The sequence below is a fragment of the Meles meles genome, chromosome 2, assembly GCF_922984935.1.
Source record: "Meles meles chromosome 2, mMelMel3.1 paternal haplotype, whole genome shotgun sequence".
Lineage (NCBI taxonomy): Eukaryota > Metazoa > Chordata > Mammalia > Carnivora > Mustelidae > Meles > Meles meles.
In genome coordinates, this window is record NC_060067.1 from 133264563 (window position 1) to 133292498 (window position 27936).

A 27936-nucleotide genomic window follows, 5' to 3' on the forward strand; every position below is an offset into this window, starting at 1 on the left:
ATGATATAAATGAGATTATTGGTTGCTTGCTTCTCTTTCTTTATTTCTTGCTCCTATCTCTCCCTCCCTCCTTTCCTTCCTTCCTTCCTTCCTTCCATTCTTTCTTTCTTCAGCTTTGTGGAGTTGATGATAGTATATTGAATACAGTAATGTGGAATAAATAAAAGCAAGTATTACAGGTTTTTCTTTCTTCAGCTTTGTGGAAGTGTAACAGAAAAAAAAATGAAACAAACAAAAAAAAACTTCTAATATAGAACACAGCTGGGAATAAAACTGAAAACTCCAAAACAAATCATATGAAATCATTTTAGTTCTTAGCAACTTTAGAATAGATTAAATTATAATATTTTTCCTCCTATAAATTGAAAGTAACAAATGTCAGTAAGTTATTATTTATTATTATTATTTTTTTAAATTTGTTTAGAGAAGAGAGAGTGAGAAGTGGGGAAGAGGAAAAGGAGAGAGAGACAATCTTGAGCCGGCTCCCTGCTGAGCATGAAGCCCAACATGGGCTCCATCTCAGAGATCCTGACCTGAGTGAAAACCAGGAGTTGGATGCTTAACCAAACTGAGTCACCCAGGTGCCCCAGATTTAAGTAAGTTCTAATCAAAGGCATTTCTTCGTCTTAGTCATCATTAATTGGTTTTTAAAATCTTTATAGTCCAGGGTGCTGGGGTGGCTCAGTGGGTTAAGCCTCTGTCTTCAGTTCAGGTCACGATCTCAGGATCCTGGGATCAAACCCCGCACTGGGCTCTCTGCTGAGTGGGGAGCCTGCCTTCCTCTCTCTCTGCCTGCCTCTCTGCCTACTTGTGATCTCCCTCCCTCTGTCAAAAAAATAAATAAAATCTTAAAAAATTAATAAAAAATAAATAAAACCTTTATAGTCCATTAAAGAAAAGATCACTACATTTAAATTCTTTTATTCCTTGTATCCCATTATGCACCAAATTCTATCAGTTCTTTCTTCAGATTTTTCACACCTCTCCATTTTTTTTCTATTGTTCCTGCCGGCCAACCATTGTTCTGTGTTAGCCTTTTAAAGCACTTTCTGTCTTTATTTCTCCCCTTTTAAGTCCGTTCTATATATGGTTATCAAATTAAACCTCCTAAATAATTGACTGACTCTCTTAAGGTAATTACTTTCCTCCCTCAAAACGCAGTTTTTGGTTTTTATGACAGAAGTAAGTAGCACTTTGATTTTTTTTTTTCTGAATAGCTAATTTTTCTTCACTCATATGAGTGTGCTTTCATTGAGTTCCCCTGGAAATTGCCTTTTCAATGAAAATAGCTGATTATAACAGGATAGACTCAGTTACGTTGTGGTTAAAAAAAAAATAGAAAAAAATACTAAAGTCTTAGAGGCTTGAAGATTTCATCTTACACCCATTATTTTCCCAGAGGGTTTTGGTGAGGTATCTACTGTTTCACTTAGTATCCCATGCTGAACGAGCAGCCAACTACCTTGACTGTTTCCACTGACAACAGAACACATTTGCCAGAACTAATCATATGGCTCCACCCAAACAAAAGGAGCCTATCGTGTGCCCAGAGGAAGAGAGAACCAAAGTCTTTAATAAAAGCTTTAAAGATACCATACCTATTTTATTAAGGAATGTCAGTGAGGACGTTTTCAGTGGATTTTAGCCATTCATGTCTATAAGATTTTAATAAAGATCAACAGAAGTAATGGAAAAGGAATTCCTCAAATTTTCTTCCCCTAGTTTGTATAGGGGTTCCTAGCTCTGAAATTCATGCACATGTATTTGAAATTAATAATAATACTGAGACTGACGACAGCAATAATAATATTTACTAAGAGCTTGTTACATGCCAATTATGTGTTCTCAGCAGTCTACAGGCATCACATAATTGAATACTCAAACAACACTATAATGTATCCCAACCTTACTGATGCAAAAATATTTTATGCCAATGAAGGTATATTAAGCATCTGAGCATCTCCTTTGTGTTTGGCACAGTCCTAGGTTGTAAAAGATGCGATGCCACTTCCTCAGTTCTTCTCAGTCTGGACTTTGTTCCCTGATGGTTCTAGGTCCTTCTCACTGCTGCAGGTGAACAAGATGTAGTGGACTGTCAGATTCAGGACTGAGCTGACTAACAACAAGGATGCACAGGTTGATCTATAATGCACCTTAATCAACAGGCCCAATCTTACGACAATCCTTGATTCATTCCTAATTACATCCTGCTGCTGGTTCCTCCATGTGTGATGTCTTCCACAAACCCACAGCTGCCATGTCCCACTGTCACCCCATCTGGCTGGGGCCTACATCCTGGCCAACAGCAAGGTGTAAAGACTTTATTCCAAGTTGTTTCCTGGGGACATTTCTTCTCTAATTTTGTGCATTTGAAAAGACATTACATATGGATAGTAAAACTGTGCAAATGAGAGTCACATGACTTTTAGAATAGCATGTCTTAAATTTTCATAAGGCATAGATGTCTTTTAAAAAGGAAAAAAATAACTATGATAAATCTTTGAGAATTCATCTGAGAACACTAATTGGAAAATCACTGTCTTATACACCTATCATGACAGTTTATGGGTTTTTATTAATTATAAATATCACAGAAAATAATATATTTTGCTTCCATAATTGACAAAGATGTATAGATTGGATTATAGTCAAAATGAAAACACAAAGTAGAAGTATACATAGGACTTTTGATCTTGATAGGTTTCAGTGACCATTATTATATACTACATTAGGACAAAAATTTACTGCCTAACTACTCATCACAACCTAGCATCAATGTCTCTAGTTCTAGTCTGATCTTTCAACATAGCACAAGGACACTTGAGCAAAAATGGGATTCTGCCCATGTTTTGGTTGGGTGATTTTGATTTCACCAAAGGAAAGTCTGTTTCTCTTGTCAAATAAATCTTAGACTCCATTTCCTTTTGCAAATGTTTCCTGATAATCTTGTTGGAAGACAATCATCCTGAATATTCTGATATTTCTGCTGAGTCAGGTCTTTCTGAGCAAAGAGCTCTAGCAAAGTTGGAGAAAGGATGATGGCATAGCAAAAATGCCTTGGAAGATAAAGGTGGAGTATTGCACCTGAGAGAAATAGAGACTTAATTCCGAGACTGACATTCTAGCATACTGATTGGATAAAATTTGCATTTCAGAGTATAACAATCTCTATCTGTCATGAGAGGATAGACTGATATGCCAACAGTCTAAAAAAAACAAAAACAAAAACAAAAAAAACTTCTGAGATACATAATTCCAGGTTTCTTCTCCTGCTAGTGCAAATGTGCTATTCATATTCATACAGGGTAACATTAGTCTCTCACCACGTCACCCTTAGGATGGGGGCTGGAGTATAAACACTAGCATGCTCCTAAGTAAGAAATGGTCTGTTCTCTGATCCAGAGACCCTGTGTTTCCTGTCAGTCTGTCTAACTATCTATATATTATCTTATCTAATCTGTCACATATATATGTGTATGTATTTGTTATTTGTTATAAATGTTATTTTATGAAAATAAATCTTACTATATGTACTATTTTAAGAGTACTTATCAATTCTTACATTTTATTTTACATTTATATTATTTACATCTCTTGTGAGACTCACCTTTCCCTCTACCCAGCAAATATTTTAAAAATTCATTAAATCTTAAAAACGTATTATTATTAGACTTTCAGAGATAAAGAACCCATTTTTAAATGGCTGAATAATGTGTGGAAAGTTACTTAACACCTTTTCAAAGACTTTTTCTCCCTTTCTGTATGATATTAAAGGAGTTTGCCTAAAGTGCTTTATGGAAGATTTACAACACTGAGAAGCTATTAATCTATCAAAGTAGCAAATACCAAAGGGGAGGAGAAGGACTCAGTTCCAAAGAATATGCTATATTGAAAATTCACACAACTTTAAAGGAAAAAAAAAATATATATAAACTTTTATAAGCTGTGTTTATTTTATTTTAAAGGTAATAGAATTAAATATAATTCATAAGTTATTTTTTTTAAAAATCATATATATTGACCTTTCTATCTTGTCAGGATTTAAGTACAAAATATCAATAACTAGACAATATTACCATATTGTAATGATAGATGAAGACTATATTCTTTCCATCAAAAGATGAGCTCTGTTACTTCACCCTCTTGAAACTAGGCAGTCAGTGTGACCTGCTTTGATCAAGAAGTTGTGGTGGTATTGGCACAAAAACAGACACATAGACCAATGGAACAGAATAGAAACTCCATAAATGTTCCCTCAACTCTATGGTCAACTAATCTTTGACAAATCAGGAAAAAAAAAATCCAATGGAAGAAAATCTCTTCAATAAGTGGTGCTGGGAAAATTGTGTAGCCACATGCAGAAGAATGAAATTGGACCATTCTCTTACACCATATACAAAGATAAACTCTAAATGGATGAAAGACCTCAATGTGAGACAAGAATCCATCAAAATCATAGAGGAGAACATAGGCAGTAACCTCTTCAACACTGGCCACAGTAAGTTCTTTCAAGACATGTTTCCAAAGGCAAGTGAAACAAAAGCAAAAATGAGCTTTTGGGACTTCATCAAGATAAAATTTTCTGCACAGCAAAGGAAACAGTCGACAAAACTAAAAGGCAGCCCATGGAATGGGAGATGATATTTGCAAATGACATTACAAATAAAAGGCTGGTATCCAAGATTTATAAAAAAAACTTCTCAAACTCATTCAAAAAACAAATAACCCAGTCAAAAAATGGGCAGAAGACATGAACAGACACTTCTCTAAAGAAGACAAATGTCTAATAGACACACACAAAAATGCTCAACATCATTAGCCATCAGGGAAATACAAATCAAAACCACAATGAGATACCACCTTATGCCAGTGAGAATGGCAAAAATTAACAATAACAACAACGACAACAAAATTAACAAAACGTTGTTAACAACGTTAACAAAATTAACAAAATGGCAAAAATTAACAATAACAACAACGACAACAAAATTAACAAAACAGGAAAAATAACAACAACGACAACAAAATTAACAAAACACCAACAAAAAATGTTGGTGAGGATGTGGAGAAAAGGGAATCCTCTTACACTGTTGGTGGGAATGCAAGATGGTACAGCCACTTTGGAAAAGAGTAGGAAGTTCCTCAAGATGTTAAGAATAGAGCTACCCTATGACCCAGCAATTACACTACTAGGTATTTACCCCAATGATACAGACGAAGTGATAAGAAGGGGCACATGCACCCCAATGTTCATAGCAGCCCTGTCTACAAGAGCCAACCTGTGGAAGGAGCCGAGATGCCCTTCAGCAGATGAATGGATAAAGAAGATATGGTACATATATGCACTGGAATATTACTCAACCACCAGAAAAGATGAATACCCACTATTTGTGTCAACATGGATGGAACTGGAGGGGATTTTTTAAAGTAAAGTTAAGTCAAGCAGAGAAAGATAATCATCATATCATCTCACTCATATGTGGAACACAACCAGTAGCACAGAGAACCATAGGGAAAGGGAGGGAAATCTTAAGGGGGAGAAATCAGAGAGGGGAAAGAACCATGAGGGATTACGGACCCAAGAAAACAATCTGAGGGTTTCAGAGAGGAGAAAGGTAGGGGGAAGGGATGACAGGGTGATGGGTATTAAGGAGGGGACATGGTATGATGAACACTGCGTGTTATATATAACTAACGAATCATGGAACACTACATCAAAAACTAATGATGTACTATACAATGGCTAACTGAACATAAAAAAAAAAGTTAAAAAACAAAACAAAAAACAACAACAACAAGAAATTGTGGTGGAAGTGACTTAATGAGAATTCTAATGCCTACATCTTAATTAGCCTCACAACTTCCACTCTCTTATACCCTAGAACCACCATGCTGACATGCCAGTCTAAAGGATGACCAGGCACATGCAGTAGACCTAAGCCACCCCACTAATACACAAAGGACGTGGGGTGAAGCTATTTTGAACTACCAACCTACTGTAATAAGATGAGTGTGGTCATCTGAGTATTCCGCAATTATGCCCACAAACTGCCCAGATTGCTGAACCACAAAACTATGGGTAGTAAGTCATTCTTTAATTCTATTTAACACATCAAATTTTAGGGTGATTAGATTTGCCACAATAGATAACTGAAATACTATTACATGTTAGATGTTTCAAATTATATTTCTAATGAAATATAATAGGAATCTTCATTCTGATAGTTCTTTTAAAAGATTTCCATAGTACTGTCTTTTGTAAGTTAAATATTGCAAAACTAAAAATCTTTTGAAAACACTTAAGGTATTGGTAGTGACAATGGATTAAAATAAAAAACATGGCACTCAATTGACTTACTGAAAACCAGCCAAAGTTTAATGATTTGTAAGAAGAGGAATGTTCACAGCCATGGTATAATCACAAAGTAGTCTGAGATATAGATAAAACATTTTCAGGGACAAATGTTCCTTCTCATTCCCTCTCAGTTTTCTGTTAAATTTTAACTCCAACAATTGAAACTGTGCCAAAGAGACATTGTCAAAATATATAATTTTTCCTCTGTCAAGTTCTATATAAACAACTTTAAAACATAAGCAAATTCCACAAAGATTATACCACTTGTTCCCCAATTAGAAATGAGTCTGTTCTCAGATAAGATCATACTATCTGTCTGTAGAAAAATAGAGATCTGCCTTGAGACTGGTCTCTAGCTCACATGCCCCATTTTGAAAAAAGAGATGGAAACAAGAAAATTCTCATGAAAACTGGAGGGAGGCAGGTAATTGTTGAAAGACAAATTATTACTATTTTTCACTGATGGCATCGGTTTTCCTATCATTGGTTTTTCTGTTTGCATATAGTCTAAACTTTGAAAAGAATGACCTGCAATATTTTCCATCCAAACAAGTACTTGTGTATTAACTTCTTCACCCTTTTCTATGCAGATCTCGAAGTGATTAAAGTACAGTCCTCAGGGGCGCCTGGGTGGCTCAGTGGTTTAAGCCGCTGCCTTCGGCTCAGGTCATGATCTCAGGGTCCTGGGATCGAGTCCCACATCGGGCTCTCTGCTCGGCAGGGAGCCTGCTTCCCTCTCACTCTCTCTGCCTGCCTCTCCGCCTACTTATGATCTCTCTCTGTCAAATAAATAAATAAAATCTTAAAAAAAAAATTAAAAAAAAAAAAGTACAGTCCTCAGATGAAGATCACTCTCGAATAGTTATGAATATCCAATGAGATAACTAAAGGTTTAAATATCACAGTTTTCTCAAATATACTGAAATGTGCTTACCTGCAGTGTTGGGGAAGTCTTTTCCATGGTACCCCAGCTCAGCACCCAGACCTGATCATGTGATTTGTCATAGTGTAATTTAACTGGTACAGGGTCTGTGCTTACTGCCTGTAATAAATGGGAGTTGAAAAAAAAATGTTTTCAGACTGAAATATTAGTTTAAAACTATGCCAGAAATTATGAAAGAACACAAGAGTTTAGATACCAAATTAAAAATTTATGTTGCCAATTTTCTGATTTTTCTAAACCTTGATTTTTCTAATTTGGAAATATGATACTTTACCCAGCATGTTTTTGCACAATTTTATATAGTGTTATGTTCCTTTATTACCTATGCAAATTGGGTGTCCGTGGAGAAGTTATTTAGGAACTTAAGATATATAAATGATTAATATGTATATTTTATTCAATTGTTGAACACAGGTAAGAACTATGTTTATACTATTAGGATTTTTTTCATTCTAATGCTGGGCATAGGATTTGGCCATCTATAGTGCTAAAATGCCTAAGTCTGATATACAGTGATAACCCTAATGACAGATTACCTAATTTAATTTCCTTAATGAGAAATCTAAAATCACAGAAAGAAAGAAATACATTTTTAACCATCCTTGATATGGTAAATGTGTTTTTCTGCTACTATTTATAATATTTAGCATTTACTTAAAACAAAACTTCCAGAAAACAAATTGCTGCCAGGAAGTTATTTCGCTCACCTTAATTTCAAGCTATTTATATTTCAAGCTAATACCTTTTTTAAGTAATTTCCTGTAGTAGTTCTTTATGTATATTTTTCTAATTTTATAACATGAAACAAATTGTATTCAATAACACTACCTTTATTCAATATTGAAAGCATTTCTTTCTGAAGCTCTGTTGAATATCCTTAGAGAATTTCCCAAGTCCTAGTTCATAATGTAATCCTCTTCTCAGTGTGTTAAAGGTAAAGTACAGTTGTGGTTGAACATGTGAAGGTTCATATTTTAGCTAAATGTTGGCAAACTTAGTCTTACTAAAGTATTTATTTTCAAAAGCCTTGCCCTGGATTTTATCTATTTAAAATTCGCAATACTCTTGGATTACTGAATTAATTATTTAATTTCTGAAAATGCGTACTTAAACATTTCTGTATTAATGTCTTCCTGACTTTCTTCCTGGCTAATAGAGCCCTTATGTTGTTTTGGGATCTTGTGGCCAACAACTTTCTCAGGGAAGGTAGCTCACTTGGTGAGCACCAGAGATTTAAGCCTATTCCCCTTTCACAAATGCCAAGTTTCCCAGCCTCTCAAGTGGCTCCCGTGGTCACATGACCTAGTCTCATTTATACATGATAAGGATTAACATGATGATAAGGATTAAATGATGATATCATTTTTGATAATGATACTATGCCACAGTTTCTCTTTTTTCCTGCTTTGAATGCTGTCATATAACAATACTAAGCCTTCATTTCCAAAGTCATTTTGAGGCCTGAAACAATAAGCTTAAGAAGGAAAAGCCACACAACACTTTGAGGATTTGGCAGGAGAAAAATGAAAGGAGAATGAATTTTCCATAACAGCCTTGAGTTGCTGCACAAACCTAGAGTAACTGTCTCTAGATGAGGTTATTTGGGATAATTAAACAGCTTTATTGCTTAAGAAATAGTTTGGTGTTTTGTTAATTGTAATCCAGTGAATGTCAGAAGTTTCATTTAAATTCTTCATGTACTCATCAATAATTTCCATGTGTATATAGAAAAAGTGCAATCATTAATAACAAAGCAATAAGATTCCTTTGATTTTTCATATTTTCCCCTTTGTATGTAAAACTTGCTCTGTACGTGATTATAACAGTAACCCTATTTTGCATGCAGCTTAAAAACAATCTCTAGGTCTTTAAAATGCTAACGATAAAATAGTTCAACAACAAAAGCAATAGTAACAAAGACCTCACTGTTATGTCATTCTTTGGACTTTTTCTCTTTTGGAAGGTGGAAGGAATCCAAGGGCCCAAATATATGCAGTATCATTTGTATAAGCAGTACAGACCCAGCCAAGAACCAGTGAACAGCAGAATACACCATGCTTACGAGCATGCATTCTGAAGCCGACTGTGAATTTTAGGGTCCTCACTTAAGTGGGGGGAAAAAAAAGTAAAATAACAATACCTCAGGAAGTTACTAAGCTTTTCTGTGGTGTGCCATGGAAATACTATTACTGTCAGAAAAGCTAATTGAACTAGAGGCATTTTCATGACAATAGCCTCATAGTGTTTTTTAAAGTTTAGAGATTCAGTACCTTTATTTAGCAAATGAAGAATCTGAGACTTAGAAAGTAAATAAACACAGTCTAGGTCCTTAAAGAGTTTTTTTTTTTTTTCCATTTTATTTATTTTTTCAGCGTAACAGTATTCATTCTTTTTGCACAACACCCAGTGCTCCATGCAAAACGTGCCCTCCCCATTACCCACCACCTGTTCCCCCAACCTCCCACCCCTGACCCTTCAAAACCCTCAGGTTGTTTTTCAGAGTCCATAGTCTCTTATGGTTCGCCTCCCCTCCCCAATGTCCATAGCCCGCTCCCCCTCTCCCAATCCCACCTCCCCCCAGCAACCCCCAGTTTGTTTTGTGAGATTAAGAGTCATTTATGGTTTGTCTCCCTCCCAATCCCATCTTGGTCCTTAAAGAGTTAGAGGCTAGAGGGTGGAAGAACTTAAAATAGCTAGGTGCCCAGTCACAAAATAAAAAAAAAGGACCAAATGCCAGGAAAGTGCAGAGGAAGAAGTACGAAGCTGGATGAAGGGTAAGGGGAGGAGGTGATGCTTTGATTGAGCCTTTAAGTATGAATAGTTTTATACATGGGAAGACAGAGACTATTTTTTAAAGTTAACTGATGAGAATATGTTCCAGGAGATGTCAAAAAGCAGTCCATGAATAAATGCCTTCAAATAATTAAGATATACGTATTTGAAAGAGAAAAATATCAATTTTCAAAACAGTGTCTGATTTTGAAAAATATCTGCTCAGTGGTCTCCAAAACGTTTGAACATTTTTGTCTCTCAGCGTTTCAGAGGTTTGGTATTAAATTCAATATATTTTCGTTTTTGGTTATAATAGTTCACCAGAACTGAAAAAGATATGCAGATCAAAAATGAAGAAAAAGGTTGGGGGAACAGGTGGTGGGTAATGGGGAGGGCACGTTTTGCATGGAGCACTGGGTGTTGTGCAAAAAGAATGAATACTGTTACGCTGAAAAAATAAATAAAATGGGAAAAAAAATTTAAAAAAAAATGAAGAAAAATACATCTGACATACTTTATTTGGAAAATGTTTAACTCTTAGGGGAAAAAAATCTGTTTACAACTTTTCAAGTGTGCAGATATAACACATTTTACTGAGGGAACATTTACATGGTTTTCAGCAACAAGATCATGTAACAAAGACAGAAATATTTCCAAACAACCATCTTCAGGATAATCTTGCCATACCCAATCTTCAGCCAAATAAATAGATATTTTCCTACTTATATTGTCAACTTTTGAAAGGAATTAATTTCATGTATTGGATTTCACAAAATACCTGTTAGTACACTCTGGAAATTACTTTAAATGATGAGTAAGTTTAGACCATTAGCTTTTATAAAAGAGAAAGACCCTATATTTGATACTTAAAATATTATTTTTCTTGCCACAATTAATCCTGTCTCTGTGTTATAAATAGTTTAAGTTTTCTCCACATTTTATGAAAGGCATTGTAAAGATTCTCTTATCCTTGACTGCCCTCTCTCTCCCATGCCTCACATTCTCAGGAAACTGAATTCTATCTGCCTTCTAAATACTGACCTCGGCAGTACCTTACCTGATACCATCAAGAGCAGAGCCTCTATCCTCTCAACTCTCATCACATGGTTTCTACCTTTTAAATTTATATATACTCATCACCTTTCTCAACAGATTTGTTAAAATGATTTTTATTTTTTGGTAAGCATTAGACAGCGTCTAAAACGTCTTTCCATTTCCCTCGGAATAAAGACAGAAGTCCTTCGAATGACTACCACACCCTGGCTGACCTGCCCCTTCTGTCTTCTTTCTCTGATCCCTTCACCTGCTACTCCAGTGGGGTGCTCTGGGCCCCCTGCTGCTCATCCAGCATGCCAGCCACACTTCTGCTTTCCAGAGGACTTATCTCCTGAACGGTCTTCCCCTAGATAGCCCAGTGTCTGCTTCCTCAACATGTTCACTGCTCAGAACTCCCATTCCCAGTGAGGCCAGTCTGATCATCATGCTTCGGGCTGTAACCAGCCTTCACTTGGTAAACATCTTCTCATCCATAGCTTTCCCAATTCCACCTGGTCTTACAACATTGTTTTACCTTTTCTTTTTTTTTTTTTAATATTTTATTTATTTATTTGACAGAGAGAAAGCGATCACAAGTAGGCAGAGAGGCAGACAGAGAGAGAGGAGGAAGCAGGCTCCCTGCTGAGCAGAGAGCCCGACGCGGGGCTCGATCCCAGGACTCTGGGATCATGACCCGAGCCGAAGGCAGAGGCTTTAACCCACTGAGCCACCCAGGTGTCCCTGTTTTACCTTTTCTAAAGCACTTACCACCTGATCACATATTGTATAATTTGCATGTTTATTATTCCTATTTTTCAATGTCTATCTTCATCTATGGATTCTAGGTTCCAAGAAAGCAGCTTTTTTTCCTGCTTATTTAAGTCAATAATATAACCTATGCACTTAGAACAATACCTTTTAAATAGCAGTATTCAACATACAACTAATGGGACTTTAAATCCACATGACTGGGAAAAGCAAATTGCAAAATTAAACAGTGTTCCAAAACTTATTATTATTAAGAACATCATTATTATTTTATTTAAGAAAGACAATTATATTCGGTGCCATGCTTATTATGAACAGAGCAGTTTTTTAATGTTTTACAAATACAAATTATTTTAATTTAATCTTCGTAACAACTTTTGTGTTGAGGTATGCAATACTGTTACCTCCTTTGATAAAAGTGAAGTACCAATATTGATTCCCTCTTATTGTAAAACTCCCACTTTCGTCTTCAGGTGTCCTCCTGTCCACCGAGCATTACATCAGTATTCAACATACAGATGATGTAGGATGCCCATGTTGGTCCACATATTAAGAAATTATAAAATGTAATATGATTTTTTTTAAGATAAATACACATATTAATGATATCCTAGTATTTCTCTCTCACAAGTCAGCATCTTTCATTCCATTTTGGCGACCACTAGTGTATATAGTTTTTTGTTTTGTTTTGTTTTCTCCTACAGCCACCCAACAATTTATCAAGAAGAAATGATATAAATCGAATAACAACATTCAAGAATATGGGATTATAAGAAAATATTCCATATATATTCATCTTCCATCTCAGAATTAACCTATATAGATTGTTCATCTAGTACTTTGCATAGATTCGTATTTAACTACGGATATTACTTTGCTAGGAAACTTGTTTTCAGACTTTGCCTTGAGAAGCCTATGGGAATGAGATTTATTTGTAGCAGGTCATTCAAATTCCGGCCATAATAGAACAAAGAGAATCAGTTTGGATCTATCAAATGACTCCATAAGATTTGTTTAAATTAAAGATTCTGATACTATAGGTTGGAAATTTCTCTCCAGTATCATAAACACTATGGTTTTCTGTACACAGTGGTATTTGCTTGGCCTTGTGATATTCAGATAATTAAGCCACATTCTTATTTTCAAAAATGAATTGATCTTTTAAACACTTTAAGAAATATCTTTCAAATTACAATGTGTTGTTATTATAATTAATAAATAGTAGTGATCTACATATTCAGGTCTGAAAATCCACTTCTTAACTTTCTATATAAGAACCATTTTTGGAGTGTTATATTGTCATGTTGAATTAACTTCTTCTATTCCTTCCTTAAATGTTTAAAATACATTATATAATGTAATAATAAAAAGGTATTATTTATAACTTTATAAAGATATCAATAAAATGTTTTTATTTAATATTTTAAAACATTGCTTGAGCATATAATTTACATATGTTATAAGGGTTTTTTTCATTTTTATCAATCCACAAATCTTAACTCCTTCATAATCCCCAACTACCCAGTATTACACAAATTTATCAGTGTTTCTTGAGAAAACGAGACAAATAGAAAAATTTAAAGTATACACTATAATGATCATGGACCAGTTGCATCTGGTACTGATAATCTATAAACATCTACACTGATAATAGCAACAAAGATAAACAAAACTTGGGGTTTGGTCTTAACAAGAAGGAACAGTGAAGCACAGCTTGTTTATCAGCCTGACAAGGAGAGTACCAGCTGGCTAATTAAGTGAACCTAATTTAAACTAATGATGTCGATTCTCAAGATAATGTGTTAATGGCTCGAGGAGACTGCTTGTGACACTTAAGAATACTCCCGAGGTGTCACAAGCCACTTTGGCATCCAAGCAGAACCTGATTTTACTCCACAGAAGACAAAATGAGGTCAGTTGTTTACCAGTCAGTCTTTAATACAGCCAAATATCACCTGCCTGCCACTCTGACAAAAATTCCACAGTAAGAAAGGCAATACACATTTGATGGCTGAAGCAATAGCAACCTTACTGATTCCATTAAAACATTGTGACCTTTTATATTTTAAGCTTCAGATGAAAATATAAAAATGGCATCATTGCATCCACTGAAAACAAATATAGTCTAATGGTAATATTTTATCATGAATTCTCTAAAATATCATGTTGTCAAGAGAATATTTGTCATTTTAATAATAAAATGTAACAAAGGTGTTCCAAATCTTTAAATTTTTAACCTTAAATGCACATTTACTGCCAATCCACATAGTCTTTTGCATGTATTGTTTTGCATGTATTTGCATGAAAAAGAAGTAGTAAGAAATACGATTTCTTAGATAAGGTCAGAATAAAACATTAGGGATCTACTTTAATTAGATTGAAAAATAAAGCTTGAAAGATCAAAGTTAAATAATAGTAGTGTTCTTTTTTGTCTCTTTTCTTTCTTTTTTTTTCTTCAAGATTGATTTTGGACTTCATTGTTCCTTTTCTGTATCTACATCAGAGAAAATTCCATGGCATTTTCTATCATGTTTGGGAGAAGGTTAACTAAATTTCTGTTATAGTTAATATTCTTAGCTGTTTCTGTATAATACACTCAGGTTTGAAAGAAAGAAATAAATTCCTACAGCACACAATCAGGAAGTATAACTTCACTTGGATGCAAAAAAGACTGACTTAAACCTAGCCTCAGTTGAGAAAAGTGGTCAAGTTGAGAAAGAATATTTAACTTTTTATAAAATTAACTTCGTACTTGGCAGTTGACTTTGAGTGTGTTCTGTCCTTGCAGATAAATACAGCTGTATTCATTTTTAAAAAGATTTTATTTATTTATTTGACAGAGAGAGAGATCAAAAGTAGGCAGAGAGGCAGTCAGAGAGAGGGGGGGAGGCAGTTGAGCAGAGCACCCAATACAGGGCTCCATATAGGGCTCAATGGCAGGACCCTGAGACCATGACCTGAGCCAAAGGCAGAGGCTTAACCCACTGAACCACCCAGGCACCCCAATAAGTAGAGCTTTAAATCACAAAGTTGTTGTTGTTTCAATATAGTCTTTTAAGTAGCTAGAAATGTTCTTTCTTTAAATAGTTTAAAAATTTGAACTTCTTGGATTGTTAATTTATAAAACAGAGGGTTCAATATCTAAATCTGCAAAATCTATAATGCTGTTTTTAAATTGGGAAAACCTTGAGGGAATTTATAATTCTAAGAAATGAGATATTTTCAAGTATGAAAATAGAGCACTAGGATATTTATAATTCACCTTCAAGCGTGTACTTTTGAGGACTAAAATTCACAGATTCTAAGTTATGTTAAGATAAATATAAGGCAGTGTTCTTTCACCCAGCAGGTAAGTAGACACATGGAATTCATTATCTAAAGAGCTCACAGACTGAAATTATACATGGGTTTGAAAGTGAAAACTCAAACAAATTAAAACCTAGAAAATTTTAGTTTTTTAAAAAGATAATCTTTTGTGGAATAGATCTAAAATTTTAGGTTGATGTTTACAGTTAGCAATAGATTTCAAGAACTAGTATTCCTATCAGTAAGAACAGGAAACTGATTCTACCCAGTATGGAAATTTTCATTTTATAAACAATATGATCTCTGCATTTCTACAGAACAGATTGTTGCAGAATGTCCCAAATCACTGCAGCTGCACTTTCACTTCCCTTCTTTCCAGTAAGGTATTCAGTAGCCCCTATAATTCAAAACCTTTCCTTTTTATTGACAAAAGGATAATATTCAACTCCATCACATATCTCGCCAGAGCTGTGCAAGTAACCCCATGACACTCTGCCTTTTTGTGCCACGGTTTAAGTTTTCACGTTTTCCTGACAATAGGAACAAATGTAGTACGTTATTCTTGGTTCCCACTGTTCTCCAAATAGAAGGTAGCCATAGGAAGTGAGGCAATAGGCTGATAAATGGTGGTGTGGGGCAAGATGCATGGAGAGAAGCTTATGATTTGTCTTTGGTAATAGAAAATCTGAGAATATGCAGAGGCTCTACCCAGAGTGAGTAAAGTAGGAAATCAGTACCACGTCAGCTTTCACCACTAAACCCATCTGGGACAGAATTTTTTTTGTTGTTTTGTTTTAGAACTTTCAAATCAAGATTCCTTTTTTATTCCTATTTTGGTTACATGATATTAACATATTTTCCCTTTAATTTGTTCTTTCCCATTTTGCTTTTAAAATTCAGTACCATAATTTTTTACCTTAATAATTTCTTAGTTTCTTTTACTCTCTGCTAGGAGTGTGGTTATATGCTTTTACTCAATTCTAATAGTGTTAATCATGCTTTTGTCCTTATTTTTTTGCAAAAATTCCCAGCTTCCTTTTGATTAGTTTTTTCAATAACTTAATTTTACCTTTATACATTAATTCCTTTGTGTCTCTATATACATATCCTTATACTTCTTGCATTCAGATTATTCTCCTTTTCTTGAGCTAAGTTCTAAAATTATCTGGTTAAATTAATCTAATTTAATCTTAATTTTAATTAAGGAGCAAAATTCCCTAAAAACACAGCCTTATCTGGATTCAACATATTTAATCATGATTATCAATATTACTTGATATTGATATTAATATTTTACATTTATATGGTTGCTATTAGTAATTAGCTTAACATTGTATCAGAGAATCAGTATGAAGTAACTTTTTTTACTATTTCTTGCAACTTCATTTATAGACTATTATTTATCAGTAGTAGCTGTTTCTATAAAGTAACCGCTAATACTGAGTTTCTGAATACTGACCCATTGCTCCTAGGGGAAATACATACTTAGGTTTCTTTGAGCCTCTGGTCTCCAGATTGTCATCAACTGCTCAATAGATAACTCTGTTTCATATGTGTTTCTGTTCAAAGACACTTTATTTAATATATATTGTTCATTAATTAACATTGAACTTGTGGCCAAATAGCACTAGGACTCATGGCTGAATGAAACTTACCATTACGTACATCACAGTCTTCTTGCACATGCATTTCAACACTGTACTTAGGCGCCATTTTAAGCAACAGAGTTGCCAACAAAAGCACAAAAATGCAAACCACATACTACTAAAAAGACCATGAAAAGGACACTTGTTTACAGTCTAAAAACTGACACAAGAATGCAGTCTCTTCTTATTCAACTTTAGCTAGAAACGTGTATGTTGGGTGACAAATTTTTAACCACTCTGTTCATGTCCTTGCATGACCACAAAAGCCCCATGAGTATTGACTTTATGGTCTTAAATAAATTTAGGTGAATTTTCAAATGAGATTCAACAAATAATAATTAACTCTAATTTATTTCTCTCCAGCAAAGAAAGAATAACACTACACCTACATTTAAACAAAATGATCTTATAATTATAATGTAGAGCAAAGTAGCCAGATACAAATAGTGAATGCTATATATTTCCACTGATGTAATATTCAAAATCAGTCAATGTTTATTTATGGTGGCATAAATACGCATAATGATTATCTATGAACAGTTAAGGATTAGAAGGAGTAGTAAAACATCATTATTATTTTAATAAGATCATAAGAAGAACTCATTTGGACTGAGGTCCAATTTTCTAGCCTATAAAAAAGTAAATGTTAGATTTTTATCTAAAAATACTCCATAATAATGATGATATCATAAACATGATTTTTAAAAATATTTTAGCATTATATATTATCTTTTACATTCTCCTGGTATTTCATAGCAATTAGAGGCACTTTGAAAAATAATATAATTTATGTGACTTTTACATTTCATTATCAATATTTTCTACTAATTTTAATTTTTAAATTAATTTTAAATTGTATACTGTTGTCTGAAGATGGAAATGATATGAAGATAAATGATATTAGTTTTTCTCACTTTTGAGTATCTAGTAGGCAATACATAATTAGCATAGATTTCTAGTTTGAAAACAAAATTTAAAGACCAATTTGATTATTTCTGAAACATACTTCTAATTTTAACCTGCTGGCTATAGAGTCTAAATAATCCTAAACCCAATGCCTATAATTTGATCACCTATGTTATAGCTGAAATCAAGATCAAATTAATTTGGTCAACATCCAGCAATCTCAGACATAAGAGGTGAAATACACAGAAAAATATATATTCTCAAGGTGGATACTGAACCATCAGACTGGATATATATGTGAATCATGCAACCCTAGAGGCCTTAGAGAAGTTTTCTAGTAGAACAGTTACTGATCCTTTTCCTCATGATTATACCAGTCACTATCTTATTAGAAACTGAACCATTAGATTAAATATCCATTATAAATTTGTAAAACCAGAGATAACAGAGTTTTTCAGGAGAAACACTTTTCACTCTTTTATTTGCCATACCAAACATATCCATAGTAGGCAATTAGTAAGTATACAAAGAGTGGATCGATAGACAGATGGATGATTGGATGATATCATGTGAAGCTGTGAAGGACTCTCAGAATGAAAAGCCCTAACTTTGAACTTATTGCCACTTTTTGTAGTTCTAGTCAGGAATCATTAGAGGTGTTACTTCAATATTTGATTTCAAACCCATATGGATGCAAAAAAGATCTTGGTAAATATAAGGAATGGTTAACTTCTAGTGTCTCTCAGAAACTTTGATAGTAAGTAGATGTAAATCACTTCTATATGCCAAGATCTGCTATAAATGTTTTATATGCATTACGTTAATTCTAAATACAACTTTACGAGATATTTACAATTATTAATCCCATTTGGTGGATTATGCATATCTAATAAAGCTGTTTTAAGTTTCTTTCCTCTGATCTGAGAAGCAAGAGATTATGGTAAGAGTCAAGGGCCCAGTTACTATATAGCCAGGCCACCTAGAAACAAATCCCATACCATTCCTGGCTGTTGTGCAATGGAGTACAAAGAGACTGCCGAAGTGAAACAACTTTGGAAAGAACTGGGAATGAAACATTTGGGGACTCAAACCAGAATGTTTTTTTATAACCATGACCATGACAATGTTTATTTGGATTTTTTTTTCTCTGTCATTGACCTATGTACATATTCCTTGTTTTACTACTACAGTAAAACCTACTAAATTATTATTATCTAACAGTCTACTATTATCTTGGCTTTTGTTAAGAATCAAGTAAGGAGGAAATAATACTGTTTCTGGAATGGTAACTAGGAATACCTTAATTAGCATCTGACTGGAACTCTCCTAGCTCTAAACAGAATAAATAAATCTGAGGTTGATTTTTGTGGAACTAATCATGTTAATATTATGATGTGTTTATGGAATCTAATTTTTAAAAATAAGAAAAATTAAATTTTTTTAATTCATTAAACTCAAGCAACAGGCTAAGAGGAAATTTTGCAGAAAATGCGTACATTATCTAGTTATCCAAGTAATAAAACAAGTCATCAATGACAATCAGATAGCAATGTACAAGTTACCTGGTAAAGAATTGCCAAAAAGTAAATAATGTTTTAAAAATCACCTTCAAAAGCAGGGATCATTCATACCTGAACAACTTTTTGTGACTGCACATCAACAATGAGGACTCTGTCCAGAGTTGGCTGTGCAACATAAATGAACTTGTCTTTGACATTAACAGCTGAGGCCCACACACACCTCTGAACTTCATCTCCTTCAGCTTTGGGACAGACTTCATCCTATAATTTAGAAAAGAGGGGAAAAGTGAATATTTTAAATTAACATGGATATGGCATATTAGAAGCAAAATTAATGTTTGATGCTTTATTACTTTCAGCAACAAAATTAAACATATATGTATATATATATACACACACACATACACAGAGAGAGAGTGTGTGTGCTAAATTAAAACAATTCCCTTAAATGTAAATCAATGGAAATAACCCTTTGATATAAATTTCATCAGGCTCTTAATTACTTATTTCTAATAGGATATAGCCTCTTCATATGTTACTATCTCGTTTATAACTCAGTAACTTCAGAAATAGATAATAAATTCAAAGTTTTCTCTCAAATCCTCCAATCTCAAGCTTCTTTGCCAGACATTAAATGTCACAGTGGAGTATATTTAGAGGTTATCACATCAGTGGCTGCCCTCATGCCCTGTCCTTGATCTTTTCAAAAGCTACCAAATCTACCAGAAGTGATTGAAAGTTGTCTAATTTGTGGAGAATCAGAGGCTTCGAAAAATTATAAAAAGGTAGTTATTCAGAAGGCTTATTTTATTTTTCAATTTTTATCAAGGTCAAATTTTATAAAATCTTTTAATATGTCCAAGCAGATTATTATTCTACTTCTTCACCCATAACAAATTGAATATTATATTGTTTGTGCCAGACTGCCATAAATGAGACAAAAACAAAACAAAACACACACACACACACACACACTTCTATTTCCTCCTATCCTGAATTTTGTTAATAAGTGAATGTTGAAGGGATGCATCGGCCCAGTGATCTGTGCTGGTAGACACATCACAATGGAAGAAACATCATTTAGCCCATTATTTGTCTTTCAGGTTTTTCTTTTATTCAATGGTCTTTTTGTTTTGTAATTTTCTCACTTTACCTATAGTTAGAAAACCACTAAGAAGAGAGATTTGTTTATCTACACATAAAATATGTGTGTAATGATTCTAGTGTTTCATTTGTCTTATGATTTAGGTATGATCACTGATTACTAATATCTAATTTATTGATTTGTATACTCCAGTTAGTAACTGTTAAATTAGAACACTCTCCTTCTCTAATTCAAATAAAAACATTTCTTTTCAGCAGAGATTCCATTCACCATTTGTATTTAATAATCACAAACTACAATTAACAAAGCTTACATCATCAACACTACTAAGCATTTCTTTTAAAGATAATACTGACAGCAAATCACATTTGACATATAGTAATTAAAATGGATATACCATAATAACACCTTTGGAAGGAGCACAAACATAGTAGGTGGTTTTTCTCTTTGCTTAAAATTTAGAAAATAATACAGAAACCAGAGCACTTTGGAATGAGAGCTCAGTGTGTGGTCTGCTGTTTTTGTTCTCCAAATTTCAGATATGATTCAAGGGAGAGTCTGGAGTGACCACTGATTTTTAAGATTCAATCCAGAAGTTGTCACGCACTGTCAAAACACCCGGAACATATGATAGTGTCTTCCTTTAAACAGTACATGTTATTCCCAGGCTTCCAGAACATAACCAAACAAATTAAAAACTAAACATCTAATGCATGATTCTGGTAGTTCTGGCGGTAGAAAATTAACTCCAGTACATGGGATGTACCACAATCATTTTAAAACAATTACCAGTAGGGTCATCCTGAGTCATGTCCACGGGACCCTCAAGCAGGAGCACAAACCTGAACTCTGTCCTCAGCACATGCACAAAACAGTTTCGCTCATCAATTCACTGAAACATTACTTTCTATGCCAAAAATATTGCTTCAGAAATATATTAAATATCTTTGACAAGGACATATTTTGTGAGAATCTAGCACAATATAAAATATGTACTTCAGAGGCATGAATATGTGGGGAAAAAATAGTGGGATCTAAGGTTGATGAAAGGCTCTGAACATAGGGATATTGTTTATAAAATCTTTGCTGTTGTGTAAAAGCTACCAACAAAATCTGCCAAAATAATAGGAAGTGTGAGTGACCTGACACCTAACTGTCAGCGAAACAACTGCTGAACCAGGAGCAATTTCCACCCCTTTGTTTGCTACAAAACGATTCAACAGTAAAATAAACTGCTCTGCTGGGAATTATTTCCTATTTGTATGCTGTCTCCATAAGATGTCCCTGATCAGACTCACAATCATTTTTACAAAGCCATTAAAAGTTTCCTGACAGCCACCCTGAGTTTTCTTTGCTTCACTTTATGCCATTATTTCTGATTATAGTCTATTAGGTTCCATTTTACAATGGCACTTTTATTTTTTCAGATTACATAGATTAATATTTACTTCTATGGATGGGAATTTTAGAGGAATGCTTTTCACATGCACTAGGCATTTAATGAGATAAAAGATGAGCTCAAAAAAACCAAGGATGCGAAATAAAATTAAGATAATACATACTGATGAGGAAAATGATGAGGAATTATATCAAGAAGTTTAATTAAATCACTTTTTATAGAAATGTGTACCACAATTTAGAGTAAAAGGAATTAATAAGATATTAGAACTAATAAGGGTGAGAGTCAATAAGAAAAAGAAAATTCTAGTTCATAGTTAGAAATTATCTCTCTCCCTTTAGGTAATTTCCATATTTAATTACATCCTGTGTATACATTATCTCTTTCCAAAATTTTAAAGGCAAACAGGATGTTTCTAGTGATGATATTAGTTTGGATTTAACGTTTAAAATAATGCTGATGATATCTAATTGCTGAAAATAAGTAGGTCAGCTAGGTGGATGTATGCATTGATCTTCTACAGGACATTGCCATTTTTATTTATTGTATTGATTGACTATTAAAAACACATTTTACAGGATGCTTGGGTGGCTCAGTCCAAGGCCTCCAACTCTTGGTTTCAGCTCAAGTCATGATCTCCAGGTGGCGGGACTGAGCTCCAAGTTGGACTCACACTTAGTGGGGAGTCTGCTTGAGAAGATTCTCTCCCTCTGCCCTTCCCCTCATTCAATCTCTCTCTCTCTCTCCTCCAAATAAAGAAATAAATAAAATCTTTAAAAAAAAAAGCATTTCCCTCAAATCTCCAAATTCCCATGCCTCTGTCCTCTTCTTCCTCACAATCTCTCTTTCAGCACATATTCTGTCATTCATGTCGGGGACAAATGTTATTTGTCACAAGCACCTCCATTTTCCTTGTATCCAACTCAGTTTCTATCATTATCCCCTCCTCTCAACCTTCTCTCCAATCATAGATTTGTCCACTGTCCTTTGCCTTCAGAAAGATCTGTCCTGTATTTAATTTGTCATTGTAGTCATGTCTCCAAGTATTCAAATGTCAACATTTTGCTTGCAATTTAAGAAGAAAGAATAACAAAACATTACTTGATTTTATCTTCTTTCCCTTCCAATCATTCAATTCTCTTCAGACACTAAACAAGCTGTCTAGAAATTTACCATTTCCTGACCTTTCAGTCTAAATTGTTCATACTTCAAACAGTTTTCATCATCCTCTCTCTTTCAAAACAGGAGAGATCACCAGTGGCCTCAGAATTTCCAGTCATTAGTCTTTACTTCTTGTTGGGAAGCACTTATTGAGTACTTACTATGTGAAAGATAGTGTGAAAACTATATTTGGAAATAAAACTATGAATATACGAGAATGCCTGCTCTCAAGTTGCTTATAGTTTCTGATGAATTTGGTGATTCAGATATTTATTCTTCCTAAACTATTCTTTCATTCTTGCAAGGTAAAAATCAGCCAACAATGGCTCCAGGCCAAATTCATACCATTGCCTTTTCTGGTATATGGTCCAAAAACTGAGAACGTTTTTTGCATTCTTAATGGTCCAAACAAAAATCAAAGGAATTCTACTTTGTGACATGTAACCATTATATAGAATTCAATTCAAATTTACATAAATGTTTATTGGAACAAAGCCAAATCCATTGATTTAAATATTGTCTATGACCATTTTCATGCTATAATGGCAGATAAAGATCCTGTGGACTGTAAAGCCTAAAATACTTCCTATCTGAACCTTTGCAGAATAAAGTGTTGTTGATCTCATTCTTGAATATTTCCCTATCCTAGTTATCATTTAAATCTTATTAGTGAAATTCTGTCATAGTGGCTTTTTTATGTTATGTTCCTTATTTATGATCCAGGAGAGGTAAGCCTCAGACTTTGGTTTTCTACTCTATTGCCTTTACATTAAATTCCTCTCAGAGTGCATTCGTTTTTATTTATTGATTTAATTTAGAGAGGGGGTTGGGAGAGGCTGTGGGACAGGGGGGGAGAGAATCTTAAGGAAGTTCCATGTCTAGCCCAAATCCCAAGGCAAGGCTTGAGCTCATGACCCTGAGAACATGACCTGAGCCAAAATAAAGACCAACTGAGCCACCCAGGTGAGTCAGGAGTACACTCACTCTTACTGCCTGGTTGTAATCATGGTTAAATGATACAAAGAGATTAATCTGTGACTGTCAATCACCAGGCCTTCCCTCCTCTATCAGTCTCTTCATAGAAAAAAATCTGTTAAATGAACAATTTGAAATAAAGTAAAAAAAAAAAGTATACTATATTAAAGGTAATTAAAAACTAAATAGAAAAAAAAAGATGAAGTACACATAGACATACATGAGCACACGTAAATAAATTATAGATAGAGGATAGATAGATGACAGAGAGGGAGAAGTACACAGATAATATAGACAGACATTATCTATGTAAAGATATATAAGGTTTGGTTTATATTAGGAAACTTTATAAAAAAAACAACCTAAACAATTCCATAAAATAAAAGAAAGACTATCGAGTGATAAAATAAAGAGTAAAATTAATAATAATAATCATGTATAAGGCTATATACAGAATATAAGTATGGTTGGTATATAAAATATCTTGTTTAGAAGTAGACAACAATCTAAGGAATGCCAGGCCTAGGAGCACAGGAAACAAAAGCACAAAAAAGGCTAGGTAATTAAATACAAATAGATTAGAGTTCTCTAAAGTTATACAGAAAAGTAAATATCTGATCTTTTGCATAATTTGGATTATAAATACAGTAAGCAATACACAGAACTTGAATAAAAATAAACTGGCATTAGTATTATTTAAAAAGGCAGAAATAAATATGTAACATATAAGGTGATCTAACATGTATTCACCCAGTTTAGGCACTGATTTTGGCAGCACGTGGATTCACCCAACAGTGGTAGATACACACTCCTAGGTAGGTAGTTCTGAACTATTGTACATGTATATTAAGTCAAAGAATGAGAGAAAGATGGTTTGATATTCTGATCAATATGTAGCATTTAAGTTTGAAAATTTTTAGGTATATCGTAGACCTGGTTGCCTTACTGATCTGGTCACTAATTATTGAAAATACTTTGATTTTAGTAGTTCTGCATTGATAAATTTTTCTGCTTCTCTACCAGTCATGTTCTTAAGACTGTCATGACAGTTCCCTTCTTTGGCAGTAATTGAGAGTTGGTAGGAGTAGAGGGACTTTGAGGAAGAAAAAAAAAGGAAGAAAGAAAGAAATTGCAAAAATCTTATTCAAAATGTATAACACGATCTTCATTATTTTCCAACAAATAGTCAGTTCTAGCTAGAATATTCACATCAAAATTTCATAAAAACCAATGATTTTCCACAGACATTAAAGAGCATACCACACATTTTATTAATCAAATTATTTTCAATGTACATTTGGCCATCATATTTCCAATACCTATGTGACTTTTGGTCTTCCTGATTTTCTTCTTGTCTAAACTTCTATTATATTTACATTTTGTGCCACAAAACTTGGCATATAACCCTGTACTATCATCATCAGTTAAAATGTTAGCCTTTGCTCTTCCCATATTTTTACATTTTTCCAAACACTAGTAAAGATACGATATGTCCACAGTAAATACTTGTTTAAATATCACTTATTGTAGGAAAAAAAAAGTCAAAAGTGTATACTTCTCAGTCATGCCATGTCATCCAGAATGATTGAAAAATTGAATTTTAGAACAGCACTATTCAAAATGTTGTCTGCGAACAGCTGCCAGTTGGCATATCATTTGTTACCAAGCTGAGAATAATACAGAAATTGAAAATAAACATTTAGAAGATTTTATAGTAATTTGACATTGCCATAATAGTCATGTGTTCCTATGATCAGTAAACTTATCTTTATGAACAGGATTTAGATCAGTTTGGGTGTTGTCAAAATTGTCTGGAATGTTTCTTGGAATGAAAAATACTTACTAGTTAAAGAAATAGATTGAACAAAAACCAAAGTGATTCTTCCCCCCAATACTTTAAGAAACAACTGATTTTGAGCTTTCTTTTCTGTCTCTCTCTTTTTAAAATCCAAACTGCCATAATCTGAGTCTACTGAGAAATATAGAAGAGTAAATAATGAAACACTTTAAAAAATAGTGTTCACTTAATCAATAGAATACAAATAATTATTCTCAATGAGATTTCGTTCAAGTTATCATGAATCAAGACAAATGAAACAAAGTTTCTTTTGTACTATATGGGATGTCTAGGTTGGGATTCCTAGGATATTTTTCATAGCCATCTGGAAATTAATGTAATCAGGGTTAAGCTTTTTTGAATACACCAAAAACAGTATACTCTGATGAAACCTGTAAAACAGGTTTTACAATATTTAAAAAAAAATGAGATTTTACAATAATGTATTATTAATTTAATATCAGTGGATTTTTTTTTAAAAAAAGAAAGACCTGAAGTTTAAATACTTTCATCAACTTTTAACTGCGATTACTGCTTATACCTGAGCAATACAACTGTTTTTTTTCTATAATTACATATATTAATCTATCTAATTCTATTTGCCATTTCATATATTAAAGTGTATAAAGAGTCTAGCTCATATTAGTCAAAGCATAGGTAGTCATGGAAATGCAGGAGGTGATTTGCCTTAATTTGGCCTATCTTAGAAAGCCATCATACAGCATGATTTTGATTCTAGTATATCAAAAGTACAAAGAAAACATTACAGAAATTTTCAATTATTTTAACATAAGAAGATTGTATTTATGACTTTTAGTGTTATAATAAAAATGGAGTTGAAAACATTACACTGTCATAAATTGAGAACCAGTTTCTTTAGGGACAGTGTATTAGAGAGGTTATGAAAATAGTCCTTGAAGTCAACCAGACCTAGAGGTCATGTCCAGGTTTACATTCACATTAGTGGTGTAAATACTCCTTTTGACCCTCATTTACTGCAGTGGTATAACAATATTACCTATCACATGGGATTATTATGCACATTAAATAAAATCATGTATGAAATGTTCAAGTGATCAATGATGTTACTTGTTATTTCATTTTCTTAAATATTTTATTTATTTATTTGAGAGAGAAAGAGAGAGAGAGAGAGAGAGAATGAGCAGGGTGGAGGGGGAGGGGGACAGGGAGAATCAGAAGGGAGATGCATGCAGGGCTCCATCCTATGATCCCAAGACCATGTGAGCTGAAGGCAGATGTGCAACCTACTGAGCCACCTAGGTGTTCCATACCTGTTATTTTCATATGCAAAATTTTCTAGGGGCTATATTTCATGAACTATAATAGCCTACATATTTTTACATTTTGTTTTCCAATTTTCCATAATGTTTTGGAGACACATAATGAAGATTTGATTTGCATAAAAGTAATAATCATCTTTTCTGACTTTGTTTTACAAAACACAATTAGTAAGGTGGTTAGCTAGTGGGAAAAAAAAAGATTAACAAATTTTTTCCTTATCAAATAAAACGAGGTTAACTGACCAGAAAAAAAAAAGAAAAGGAAAGGAAAAGAAGACAGAAAGAATGAATGAGAGCAAACAAGATGAGCTATAGTATGTAAACATTTCTTTAAAATAATGAAAAACTCATAATCATGACATCATTATGAATACTAATGAATGTCATGGGAATATGGGGTTTATTTCTTTATAATATGTTCTATACTCTAGTTTCTTTAAGTAGCAGCAGAAAATACCTGTTCAAATAGTCCCTTCCAACTATTGATTAGAAGATTCATCAATAAAAAGATCAATTAAACATTTCTTTAAATGCCAAATGAACACATCCCCTTGTACAATTTTTCTGACAGTTGGATACCTAGTCTTGCATTCCCACCAACAGTGTAGGAGGTTTCCCCTTTCTCTGCATCTTCACCAGCATCTGTCATTCCCTGACTTGTTCATTTTAGCCATTCTGACTGCTGTAAGGTGGTATCTTATTGTGGTTTTGATCTGTATTTTCTTGATGCTGAGTGATGTGGCACATTTTTTCATGTGTCTGTTGTCCATCTGGATGTCTTCTTTGCAGAAATTTTTGTTCACATCCTGTGCCCATTTCTTTTTTCTTTTTTTTTTTTAAAGATTTTATTTATTTATTTGACAGAGAGAGAGAGAGATCACAAGTAGGCAAGGGGCAGGTAGAGAGA

The 27936-nt window shown here is 33.7% G+C and overlaps 1 protein-coding gene across 3 annotated transcripts in view; it reads right to left on the reverse strand.

Annotated features, from left to right (window-relative positions):
• Window positions 1-27936, reverse strand: part of FSTL5 (follistatin like 5) — a 753549-nt gene that overhangs the window by 59367 nt on the left and 666246 nt on the right. For all 3 annotated transcript variants that reach the window (XM_045984612.1, XM_045984593.1, XM_045984601.1), the window contains exons 13-14: window positions 19363-19512; window positions 7290-7397 (exon numbers count right to left, since the gene is read on the reverse strand). In XM_045984612.1, the coding sequence (XP_045840568.1) occupies window positions 7290-7397; window positions 19363-19512 (258 nt within the window). The remainder of the gene's footprint in view (window positions 1-7289; window positions 7398-19362; window positions 19513-27936) is intronic.